The following is a 13,187-nucleotide window of genomic DNA, read 5'->3' as shown; positions in this document are numbered from 1 at the left end:
AAAATAAAGTATTACGCTAGTTAACACATTTATATTAAACATATATATAAAACTACATTTCATATCAAGAGTGAAATAGCTGATTCGTAAACATTTCATTCGTGTAACTATAGATCAATGACATGAACAATTAATTTGCTTCTCACCTTAATGTAAAAATGGGCACCGCTCTGCAGGAAGGCGTCGCTGCGGATGAGAGCAGTGAAGTTCACAGCAGAGCTTTCGGACGGCATGAGGGCACCGCCACTGAAGCCATCACCGCCACCGCCGCCGCCGCCGCTGACGTCCGTGGCGTTGAAAACGTCGCGCCTGCCCCTGGAGGGCTCCAGGACTCCCGGGGGCAGGTAGCGAAGCGTGTAAGAAACCCTGACTGCGCCGCGTGTCCCCCCCTGCCGGGTCAAGCCCAGGGTGAGGCGTCTCCCCTCGGCAGAGCCCTCGATGCTGTGCTCGTAAGCGGGCTGCAGCTCCACAACCCCGTAGACGTCATCGCTGTCTCGCAGGAAAAACGCCACCTGCAAAGCGGGATGCAATTCTGTTTAGGTTTTGTGGCACGGTTTTTTGTGAAGCTGCTGCTGTGGTCATTGCAAATCTGTATATCTCTTCCAAAGAGTGGTAATTGCAAAATGGATAGATGAAATGCAACTAGCCATGGCAATGTATATAATGAGTGTGCAATTCTCGAACAAAAAATGTGAATGTTTAATGATGTGGGTTATGGCGAGTTAATCAATTTGACAAAGGTACCTATCAACTTGCCTGAGAATAGATGCCTGATACTGTCCTAGGAACACACTGTCAGGGGTATCTTGGTTCAAACTAGGGAATTTAAACTCAGAGACAGGCATATTACCTTCTCAGCCATTGGTTAATGCCACACTTTGCAAAGGTGCTGAGAATAATGCAGTATATAACTCAATACAGAATTATACTGTGCTGTTGCAAATCGTAAATGATGCTGCAACCAGCAGTCTCAATGGGTATACCACAGTTAGTTGATCGGCAGTTTATATGTGGTGTGATAGAGTATTGGTCCTCTCGTGTCTTCCAAGACATCTGGCAAGTGTAGAAGAGTCACCCAAATATCCTCGAGAGAGGCGTTCGAGAGCTTCCTCGAGTGGAGGTCCTTCAGCAATACGTGGAATGAGCAAGCACTTTTTCAGGACTGCACCTATACCTCATTTGCAACAAGGAGTTTACTTGCATATATACTAAACAAGACAGCATGTGGGTAAGCAATGTTAACATTGGAGGAGGGTTACTCTGCACCTGGAATGGGTCCGTTAGCTCTGCACCTCCCTGGGCACTCCCGTTGATCATTTCAAAGATGAATTTCTCTGCCTCCTCCGCCTCTACATCTTGCACCACCTGCAGACTCACGGCCACAGCCCTCTCCCCATCAGCGAACTGCAGCACTCCAGAAGTTGGGGATAGGTCAGCGGTCACTGGAGAAGGGTCATCACCACCCCGTGTGATTCTCCACCCAACAGACACCGCACCATATGTGCCGCCTGTGCGTACCACAAAAATAACCTCCATCCTGTGCCAAAAGAGAAAAAATACCATTTACATGTGACAGTGACGAATCTGTGGATGCCAACAGTGGTGGCTGTAGTGGCATGACCGTGAATTTTGGAAGGTTACCAACTTCTTTCTTTTTTCTTACCTTCCCGTGACAAAAAAACACAAATTCTTACCGTATCAAATGTACGCTAAGTGCGTTGGTTTTATATAAATATATTTGCATCATTTTATCATCATTATTATTACCTTGGGGTTGTATCTTCGTTTATAAGGAGTGGTTGCATAATCATACTGCTGTTAATGCTTAGAACTCCATATGGTTTGTCATTCGCTTCAATTGTGACGTGCAATACATGCGGTTCGGTCAACACTGCATCGCCCTCAATTCTGTCTTCTTGGAGAACCACGCTGAAGGTCTCCTTAATCTCCGGGGTAGTGTCATCCACAATACGAAAGTACAGCTCTGCTTCTTTCGCCCCAGGTGCAAAGGTGACGGTCCTGTTTGCTTGCAAATCCAAAAAGTCCACATCTAAGATGGCAGCTGAAGGCCCGTCAGAAATTATCTGGTAGTCAATTGTCACAATTCCATCGTCTAGGCCTGCAAAAGCACCAACTTCATCTGTTCCCCGAATAACGGAGATGCTAATCTCTCCCGCTGACTCGAGCACTGAGATCTCACTGAGCGAAAAACGCACAGGGCTGTCGTTTTTGCTGATGATGAGACGGACAACGTTCTTGGTCTCATCGACCGAGGCGCCTCCATCACAGGCCACAAGCCTGATATCAAATTCCTCTTCAATTTCAGGGATCTGTGCAAGAGATTTGTGGTGGACATATGGAAATTATTGTGGATTATTTATATTCAATATCTCCAAAGTATATATTTCTTTTTGGCTTTGTGTAACATTAATACTGTAATAAAATAAACCTCACTCCTTGATACAGTATGTATATTTATATTGCATAAAAGCCATAAATAAAATAACCACAGTAAGTCAAAAATATATTTTTTGTTGGAAAAAAAGTGTGCTCAGTTAATGACCATTTACTCCATGTGTGTATGACTTCTAACAACGTACGAAAAATCCGGTCTGCTTTCCGTTCAAAGATGCAATACAATGACCTTACTGCTCACCTGGTCATCCAATATGTAAATGTTATAAACAACCGTAGATTGTCCTGGTAAAAACGTAATCTTCCCTTTTGTTGGGTACACATCTCCCTCTGCATTATTGGTGTCATTGCCAACCTGAAAAATAATCAATGTAAAAAAAAACACCGCTTTATTGAACTTTCTTCCAACATTCTCATATTAAGCAGGGGAGAGGAATTATACAAAGCCATAGATTAATTCGCGAATGCGACGAATGTGTACTATATGCCTTGACGTGGATCAGAAGCATGGAAATTAAAGACAAAAAAAGGAAAATGAACAAATAATGGCAAGTGTACGCTAAAAGCATGCTACAAAGCAGGGAGAGGCTCATACTTGGATTTACAATTAAATAAAGAACACAGGCAGGTTAGAGATAGTATAATATGGACTGTTAATAAAAGTAAGTGGACTGATATTCTTTGGGTCTTTCGGTAATGTCACGTAGGATGGTTCAAAGAAAATAACAAAAAACTACGACATTTCGATCACAACACATCTTCTTGGTTCTTTCGGTATAGTCACGTAGAAGGAAATAATAAAATAATTAAAATAAAACATAATAAAATTAAATAATATAATTATTCCCTTCTACGTGAGTCATAAAACATAATAAAATTAAATAATATAATAATTATTCCCTTCTACGTGAGTCACGTAGAAGGGAATAATTATTATATTATTTAATTTTATTATGTTTTATTTTAATTATTTTATTATTTCCTTCTACGTGACTATACCGAAAGAACCAAGAAGATGAATCCCTGCAGTCACGAAAGCTTTAAATCGAAAGATCACTACACAAGCGATCGCCATCAGGAGGAAAGACGCAACACAAGAAGTCGCTTGCGTTGTGATCGAAACGTCGTAGTTTTTTGTTATTTTCTTTGAACCTATCTACGTGACGTTACCGAAAGACCCAAAGAATATGAATTCCTGCAGTCACGAAAGCTTTAAGTCAAGATTTAAGTGGACTGAGACAAGATGCATCTATAAACAGGGATGATGGCTGTCGGTTGAGAATAATTCTGGAGTTCCAGCCAAGGGAGGGAGCACACAAAAGAGGGCGTCCATCGCAGAGAAGGAGCGGTTAAAATCAACTTGTGTGCAGGTGCTGGGTGGAATGTAACATCACAGGACCCTGGGGAATCGTGGCAAGCTTTGGGAAAACTTAAATCAGCGGTAGGATGATCATGGTTGATGATTATGATGCTAATTTTAACGTTATTTTCTGGGTCGTACAAGATGACATCATATGGTGGATGACGTGTGACATCATTGCCTTGGCCGAATAAGGCTTTTTTATTTTCACGCTGGGTTTATTTTGCCGAATTTAAGGTAACCGCTTGATCAATTTGTATGCTATTCAATACGGTACGTCCATAATAGCAATACAACTTTATCCAAACCTTTAGTTTACATTGAATCATCTTTACGTGAGTTATTGTGACCCCAGGTTACTGACAGATGGACATACATACAGACAAACACAAGGAGAGATGGACAGAGCTGATGCATGAATGCTTTCAACCTAAGTTGTAAAGTGTTAAACATGGACAATTAATATATTGCTCATGTGTGAAAAATCGTAATTATTGCATTGTTAAATTACGTAGAAAAATAGTCTAGAAAATGCTCAAAATCATGACCCGTTTTGTGGCACCAAAATCGTTTTGTGGCCCTTACTGTAAACATCACAGACACAGTTCCAAACGTTCCCTTTTCTCTTCTTAGCACAAGCTCCAACGATTGGTTCCGGCCTCTTGTCTCGCCGTATGTGATTGGCGATGACTGGAGGAGATGAAGGAAACAAAACATAATCCAATTAGGCTTTTTTTAATCAGGGATTTTAACCAGTGTTCCTGCTTACACGCAAAATTCTCCCACAGCAGGGTGCGGAGTAAAACCCCCACTCCCCCCCCCCATGATCCCATACAACCTTAAGCTCTCTCACACATTTTGGAACCCTAACCACACTGCCCTACGCAACAGAGTGCGGCTGTGGTCATCCAGAACAGACCGTGCAACGTTCGACGACGCAATGTCCGATCCACAAACACGAAGGAGACATTGCGGCGAAAACACTCCGCTGCTCCTGATGCGGTGGTCTGGCTCGGCCACCTGATTGTGAAATTGTAGCTGTTGCTCTGCCTCGACGTCAGCAGCCATGAAGAATAAGAAGAAATATTCTTAGGTTTTTTCGGTAAAGTCACGTAGGTAAAAAATAAAAATTAATAAAAGTAAAATAAAAATCAAATAAAAATCACGACGTTTCGGAGGCAACACAAGCTTCCGTCTTCAGGTGTTGCCTCCGAAACGTCGTGATTTTTATTTGGTTTTTATTTTACTTTTATTAATTTTAATTTTTTACCTACGTGACTTTACCAAAAAAACCTAAGAATATGAATCCTTGCAGTCACGAAAGCTTCAAATCTATAAATAAGAAGAAACCCTCCCCCCACCCCATTCTTCCCTCCATTTGTATTCCTCACAAATTAACAGATAAGCTCGGCCACAAATCAAATATATACGCTTGTGGCAAACCTTACTGACGTTATAGGCCTGTTGCGTGGTTTTTTTTTTTAAAGGGGAAATAAAATGAAGGTTTAAAAATGCTTGAGACCCAAAAATTACAAATACGTGCTATCAGTATTCAGCCTCTCTTCACTGTGCTTCAGGAAACATTGCCTAATACCATGGCGACAAGCCTACTGAATTGTCACTTAATTATACACAGCCAATGTCATGACACACGCCATTCCCCCCATAAATTACCAGCGAATTGTAAACACTTCAATCGTCTGTGTGCCCCGTTGCGTTTGATGCGCTGCGTATTTGGTGAATCAGAACACCGCGACGCACCGTGTTAAAGGCGACGACTCCAAAGGCATTGTCGTTTGAGAGGATGGTGACCGTCACTGACTTCGGACTCCCCACCGTCACGTCCGCAGTGTCACCCTGGGAATCACAGCAACGTCAACAATCGACTTGGACAACGCATCCCGCTAAAAACCACAAAAGTGTCAACTTTTACGCTCTCGACTTTTCCATGCCCTCGTGAAAGGCTTTTCTTTTTTCTTGGGACAAAAAAAGGTTGCGGCGACAATTGTTTAAGTGCGGTTTTTTGTTGTGTGTGTGTGGCTGCCGCTGCTGCTGATTTACTTGTGCGGCCAAGTAGAAAGTGAACGTTTCATCTGCCTCGGGAATGTCATCGTCAGAGACTCCGAGCACCACAGCCTTGCTGAGGTTTCCCAGCGCAGGAAATGAAGCGACCACGGAGGGAGTAAAGAAGTCCCACGTGTTCTCCCCTTGCAGCTGCGATGACAAATACAAATGACAAGCACTACAGCGCATTGTTTGCGGCCGTACAGCAAAATCCTTTCATCGCGTATGAATTCATTGATTGTATTCAAACAACGCGTTGTTGTGTAAGCATTCACAAAAAGACAGCATAATGGCAATTTCATATCTCTAGTTGCATGTATTGCTACACTCCAAGGGAGATATAGATATATATATTACATAAAGTAGTTTACAACTTTGTCAATGCACTGCTGGATGACGACCTTCCTACAACCGTATTGGTCACGGGAGTTGGTTGACCAATACTTACTTCACTGTCCTGACCAGTGTGGTTTGGTAAAAGGTGAAATAGCCCAGGATTTGAACAAATATCACTTGCCGCTGAAATTAACCATTGCCACGAATCAAATTTAGGTCGTTCCTCACGAATGCAAATATGTACAGGTATTTATTTTGTCCTGTAAGTTAAATCTGACCATAATTAAATAATAGATATCCATTGCACTCATCTATAGGTCAGTAGGAGCAAGCGAACATGTGTCTGTTATTGCAAATCAAATTTTTTCACTTTCTTTTTACCTCCGTTAAATTGATTGCCATGTGTGTTCTGTCCTCATGTCAAAGTAATTGGAAATTGACTCAATCCATACAAATTATCAGAGTGCACGTTGTGTTTTACTTACCAGAATATATGCAGCAAAATCTTGCGCAGCTGATCCGGTTTTCTCAATAATTATTTTAACGATAGAGCCATCCGATTCAGTTACGACAAAATGTGGCTGTGTCACCAACTTTATTTCAGCAGCTCCAGATGTTTGGGTTGCGTACAGAATAAGGCATAGCAATGACGAGCAGAACACAGTAAACATACCTGGAAAGCAAATAGTAGCGAAATTCAGTATTCGTATAATTGAAAACCTTCAGTAACACAGTAGATGTTTACGTTTAATACTTTTGCATTAATGTATCTATTTCGTCATTCACGTGGCATTTGAAGCACAACTCACAATATTATAGCTGTATGTTAAATTTGGTAATCAATTTGATGCCATAGGGAGTTGCTTTTAATTCAACAATATTATACACATCTCTTCAACACGTTTTTTTGCCATTTAAAATAACCTTTAATAACCACTAATAAAACGATGCATTATATTATACAGCCACATGCGAAGATGCAATAAGTGAGAATATTTTGTATTTGCCACTGAATTTTATTTTCACTCTCTGGAAACCTTCAAAAACAAAACCACTCCTCTGCGGATGAGTCACAAGGCGAGGACTAAGTCACTGCAAGTGGGGCATCCTCCAAATTTAGTTTCTCGGACTATACATTTAATTATCGCCCATCACTATGCACGGACATCAATTTTGCATAACTCGTTGACTATTCAAGCTTGCGGGTAGAGAGAGAGAGAGAGAAAAAGGGGAGTTACAAGGCAGTCTCAGGTTCCTGAAATGCAAGCTGCCTCACCTACACCACGTCGCATGCAACGATACACATGCTGCTTCAGAAGGCTGTCTCTAGCTGCCACGGAAGCAATTTGGATTACCGCCTAATATTTTATTCAGGGGTGGTTTTCTCTTTGTTTATTACATTCCAGCATACATGTCTGACATTTTCATAGTTACAGTACAAAATATGCGGTAGTGTTAATACTGGCCCTACGGAGTGGCCCATGGGTCTGGAATCGTAGGGGAAAAGAACGAATTCATATTTTTTTGTTTCTGCAGCCCCAAGATGTATCTGAGTAAGGAAGAACGAGTCCGGGTAATTCTACTCGTAGGGAATCAGAGACAGAGGGAGGTCGCTGTTGAATTTAACAGACTGCATCCAGACCGCGAGCCAATAACACAGAGTTGTGTTTTTCCTATGATTCCAGACTTATGGGACACCCTGTATAATAAATGAGGCACAGGTGGAGGCTTGCATCGTTTAACCCATGTCCCACTGACTATCCCACATTGGGGAGGAAATTCCCGAACTATGCAAGATAATACTTGTTGTGTTATCAATCAGGGTGCTTAATTTTTTTAACAATAGATTGGCTCAATCTTGATTTGAAGCTTTCGTGACTGCAGGAATCCATACTCTTTGGTTCTTTCGGTAAAGTCACGTAGAAAAATAATAATAGCTCACGACTCAGGACGACCGCTTGTGTGGCGATCGAAACGTCGTGATCTATTATTATTTGTCTACGTGACTTTACCGAAAGAACCAAAGAGTATGAACAGAGTGGCATTTGCTGCTGATGCATCACATGTCAAGATGTAGCCCTATTACGGCACTTTATGCAAACTAACATTCAAACAGGCGAATGGAAGCATTCATTCAATTACATTGCATAACATGCGAGGAAGTCGATAACGTCGATAATAAAGACTCACAACAGCGGGCTGTAAACGACAATTATCTTCGCGAATATTACATTATCACAACATGTCACTGAATTGCTGTGTATTTTTTTCTATATAATCGGGTACATACTCACATTTGTTTTGCTTTGACTCCATTTTTCCGTCTCGGATGGCGTTATCGACTAAGGCACATTTACAAAAGCATTCAGCTGCTGGATTACCACCGAGGAGCTGACCTGCTTACACGAAAACACATGGCACCTATTACATAGCCGGATGGATGGTTTTCCGTCCACAACAAAAGAGAGAGAGAGAAAAAAAACACTGATCACATCATCTTGGCTGCCAGAAACAACTGCCTATGATTATGATCACGACCATTTCTTTGCAGTTGCAGACACACGGGTTTATTACACTTGCTCTGTACGGCTTTCGGGAGCTACAGCTACTAACAACAGCTCCCCCCCCCCGCCAACTGGAGGCTTTGTGAGAAGCAGACGGGGATTATCAATAAGCAGCAGCAGTGCGTGTCTCCCGACTGGAGGAGCATCAGGTTGTAGGATTGAGTCTTGGTACGAGGCAACGTCAACATGAACTTATTTGCCCGACGGCAACGCAGTGCTACAATAATAATAATAGTAGCAAACTAAAGTACTTGTAAAATATGAGCCGCATAGCAATTTTAATATTTGTTCGACTGGACATTTGTTACAAAGAGCTTTACAGCTCATCAGATTCCTCCGGTATGAATACATATTTTGATTCTGATCTTCTGATATGAATAACGCAACTGATTTAATTGAGTATTATTGTGTAATAAAATTAATAACCCCCCCCAAAAAATGTATGTATAATTCAATTCATGCATAGTGTATAAAAAATAATTTGGCATACAAAGCATGTTTTGCAACACATTATGCATTGGCACACATATTCTATATTAGCATAAACACAAATACACTCACGGAATTGATCAAACAAAAACATATGATGTCGAACATAATCTTTTAAAAAGCATAATGTTAATTATTATATAGTCAAATGATGCATTAAGAGTGAATAACAAAACTGCATTCAATATATAGAAAACACCATTTAATATAAAAATTTATATTTTATTGGCAAGAAACATAGTTTTTTCATCTCAATAGAATATATTTTTGAAAACGTTAGCATTGCACAATCATTAATGCTATAAGTACAGTTGTTATTAAGTGACATTTCAAAATTGAACAGAGTGGAATTCCAAAAAATATAACTGCTGATCAAAATTGACAGCAAAAAGTCTTCACTTACCTTGTAGTTGTTTATTTTTGTCATGGACAAAGCAATTTTCTATCACCTCTGACCTCGGCTGTCATGTAATTGATTAGCGTTGCGCTTCCAAACTTCTGAGATCCACCAGTTTGCAAATACAAACGCAGCCTTGCACATTCCAAATCATATCTAAAAACGGAAAGCAGTTCTGACAATTACAAGGACTGTTGCACTCAATACTCAGTTTTCACAACTCCAACGAAATATATACTCGGGGGAGGGGGTTTTAAACCATTTTTGCAGCAGCAACAACAACAACAAAAAAGCAGCAAATAAATACAAATCCTGACCTTCGGAGCACGTCCCATACGTCCACAGAAGTGAGAGGTATGGGGAGGGTGCTGGAAGGGGGAGGAGTTAACTTCGTGACGTCGCCGTGAGGGCAGTATCAACGCCTGCCTATGCTCCTTGTGTGTGTTTCTTTTTCATCTTTTCATCATCCCACCCTCTTCTCTGGCCATTTATTCAGAGCTCTAAGACAAGCAGAACACACACACATATACAACAACATTTGACTTAGTAGTGCACTGTAATCCACTTGCAACCCCACATATTCTCAGCAATTGTATTGTCGTTGGAAATAAATCAATACGCTTATCGGGAAAAAATAAATATAAGTTGGTGATTGAGCTGTCTCACGCTATGCATTTGACTGCTGCTCCCCGTGGTACTCCCAGCTCTGTCGACTCCACATGAACACAACATGTGCAGTGAGCCAGCCACAGGTTGTCATCTTATACCGACTGGCATCGCTGCCTTTGCTCAACATGCACAATAGGAGACAGTGGTCGTTCTTGGGAAAATCAAATTTTAGCCATACTATTTACTTATTCATGAATCCTCCTGTGAATTAAAGCTGAAATACCGTGTATGAATTGTTTTATTACACTTACCTCATGAAGGCTAACTTCATAAAGTATTCCTAATTACAGTATTACTTGAAACAAAAAAGAACGGCCCCTTTTAAACGTCTAGAGCACAATAAAGGATTGTTATATTTAAATTAACACTTCATTAAACGGGAATCGTTTGGGATTTTATAAAAAGTGCTTTAACAATGAAGCAAACTGCTTGTGGCCAAGGCAAGCCTTGGTGTGAGAAATGTAATTAATCGGAGCTATATCTCAGTGTCGCGTGAAAGAAAGAACCGCAGTTTCTAGGCAGCTTTGCCACAGCGATGCAAACTTGGACAAATAACCCTTTAACAGTGTCAATAATGCCGCAAAATGCCTTTCGGAGCTCGCTATTCACTGCACCTCAGTTTTCATCAAGTCGCAAGAAAGAACCTTTCAACAGGTTTCTTCACCCAAACCCATAGATCAATTCACATATTCATAGCAAATCCTGCCTGGCAACAGCTGTGCTGCTAACTAGTAAGATCTCCGTGGGGTCTGACTGCCTGTGATGGATGGCCCTGACATGTCATGGATGTCTTAACCCCTCCACTGTGTGTCTCCATGATGGGAAAGGCCGACGACTCGCTAGCCCTGGCTCTAATTCAACCCTTGTCAGTTTAATGGCAAAACTCTCCCGTTGATATTCGTTTCAGAGGCCAAACTGAACAACGTGTGCATTTGCTGCATGGCTGATAATTTTTCAAAGCAACAATTTGCCACGGTTAACAGTGTTGCAAGTAAAAATTCACATATATTGTTGTTGCGGAAACTAGTGACATGGTCATTAACCACATGGTCTACGTGTCTGCAGATGTGTTATATAATGAGGTACACAATGCACTTAATGCAAAGGGCATTTAACTGCAATTTGACACCGCATGGCTACATACAGATTTACAAGTGCAAAGCCACTGGAGCAATGCACATTTAAATCCAGATGTGTTAATGTTGTTGTCCTGCCCCTGCACCTACGGTTAGCATGGTTGTCTATGTACATTGCGAAAGAAGTTCAACATACATGCAGGGATAATATTTTAGCTAAATATATCAATAATTTTCGGCCTTGAATAAACTTTAACTACTGATATGACATGTATTATTAATACACGTTCATAAATGCAAAACAAACAAAAAATCCCTCCCACCTGAAAGTTCGTAATGTATATTTAACTGGTGAATGTCTATAGTACCACCATAAAATGCAGCGATTCAAGTCAGTATTAATACAAAATAAATACGCTTATCAGCCAGAGTTTCCCGTAGCAGTGCATACTTTGCCCCAATAGTGACAAGTTTGCAAACAATCATACGCCCATTTTTGTATTGTGATCATATAGTGTCTGACATTAACAAATGCACACAACTGATGCCATACAAGAGAGAGTCCTTTTGTTGTCCTCAGAGGCCTCCCATTATCCTCCGCGTAGTTTGTTTACAGTCTGACATCATGTTTGCTCAGTGTGGATTATGCGATCGCTTCGAGGCCACGCGAGAGAATTCTCGCCGTGACGCTTCGCCCTGCCTCGGGCTCATTAGCATGCACGATGGGCACTGCTCAGCAGGCATGGCCCAGACCGGACGAACAAAAGAAGCGCACTGCTATGCATTCAATTTGCCGATCCGTATATACAGCTGGCTGGCTCTCTCTCTCTCTGTGGGGCGTTCCTGGAACCAGTGGCTGCTTTGTTGCCATAAATGCATCCTTGTTTATATGGTGCTAGACCCAGCCCATAACCGTGGTCTCTCACAAGGCTGACGTCTTTGTTTATGTCTAGCCGTTAAGTATTTATTCTATTCTTTAAGTACAAGCATTCAGTGTATGCTTAATTATAGCACTGTATATGCAGAACAATCTCTTTGGAAACAGTGGTGTATCGTTAACGAACATGTATGATGAGCATACTTTCTACGCAGTTTGTACCATCGTCTGAAATTTTAGAAGTGTAGTATAATAGATTAAAGCATTAAAATATATTCAAGGCGTGAGTATATAAAAAAAAAATCTAAAATGATTTTGAGTAAAAAAAAATATGTTGCGAACGTAACATGTACGTTTTTGTGACCAATTCAATGAGTTTACAACGATATGATTTATTCATGCCTATGTATTGATCAAATTCAAAACTTTTCATGACGGAATTTAAGATCAACATACACGTGTGTTGCTGTATGTTGATGCTAACTTCGGTCGTGAAAATTCTTCAGCCACAGGTGAGGTCTATTTATCAGCATTTAATCGATATATTGGTATACCTAACAGAAAATAAACAACGTGGATAAGCGATTGAAATTTTAATGTCAGACATATTTAAAATGCAATAAAATATAGTTGTAAGCATTCGTTACTCTCTCTCTGAGGGTAGGTATATGGCTCAAGCGCCTTCTGTCCCATCGATCCAATGCTACTACAAAAACACACTCCATCTAGACTCCTTGAGCCATAACTAGGGAAGGATGGTAGAGGTTGTTTTCCTCTGCCCTTCTCAACAGTGTTGGATGCAGTTTAACATCATGCGTGTTATTCTTTCTATCATAACAAGTCAAACATTAAATGTCGGAATTCTTATACGAACGTGTACTGTATCTGAACGAACAATTATCGTGTCATGATTAATTAAGCACGCACATTTAACTGGCCA

The 13,187-nt window shown here is 40.8% G+C and overlaps 1 protein-coding gene across 6 annotated transcripts in view; it reads right to left on the bottom strand.

Annotated features, from left to right (window-relative positions):
• Positions 1 to 9,851, bottom strand: part of ADGRV1 (adhesion G protein-coupled receptor V1) — a 103,775-nt gene extending 93,924 nt beyond the window's left edge. For 4 of the 6 annotated variants that reach the window (XM_078862264.1, XM_078862270.1, XM_078862267.1 and 1 more), the window contains exons 1-10: positions 9,632 to 9,850; positions 8,470 to 8,571; positions 6,661 to 6,848; positions 5,837 to 5,989; positions 5,537 to 5,632; positions 4,361 to 4,465; positions 2,657 to 2,770; positions 1,768 to 2,330; positions 1,267 to 1,537; positions 147 to 512 (exon numbers count right to left, since the gene is read on the bottom strand). In XM_078862264.1, the coding sequence (XP_078718390.1) occupies positions 147 to 512; positions 1,267 to 1,537; positions 1,768 to 2,330; positions 2,657 to 2,770; positions 4,361 to 4,465; positions 5,537 to 5,632; positions 5,837 to 5,989; positions 6,661 to 6,848; positions 8,470 to 8,491 (1,878 nt within the window). In that variant the 5' untranslated portion in view covers positions 8,492 to 8,571; positions 9,632 to 9,850. Of the gene's footprint in view, positions 1 to 146; positions 513 to 1,266; positions 1,538 to 1,767; positions 2,331 to 2,656; positions 2,771 to 4,360; positions 4,466 to 5,536; positions 5,633 to 5,836; positions 5,990 to 6,660; positions 6,849 to 8,469; positions 8,597 to 9,631 lie in introns of all 6 variants that reach the window. The other 2 variants (XM_078862268.1, XM_078862265.1) reach the window with 2 other exon arrangements.
• Between the last annotated feature and the right edge of the window lie 3,336 nt (positions 9,852 to 13,187).

This window comes from Lampetra fluviatilis, chromosome 13 (genome assembly GCF_964198595.1).
Source record: "Lampetra fluviatilis chromosome 13, kcLamFluv1.1, whole genome shotgun sequence".
NCBI classification, from domain to species: Eukaryota; Metazoa; Chordata; class Hyperoartia; order Petromyzontiformes; family Petromyzontidae; genus Lampetra; species Lampetra fluviatilis.
Note: the sequence above shows the minus strand (reverse complement) of the source record. Positions and strands in the feature narration are given on the sequence as shown.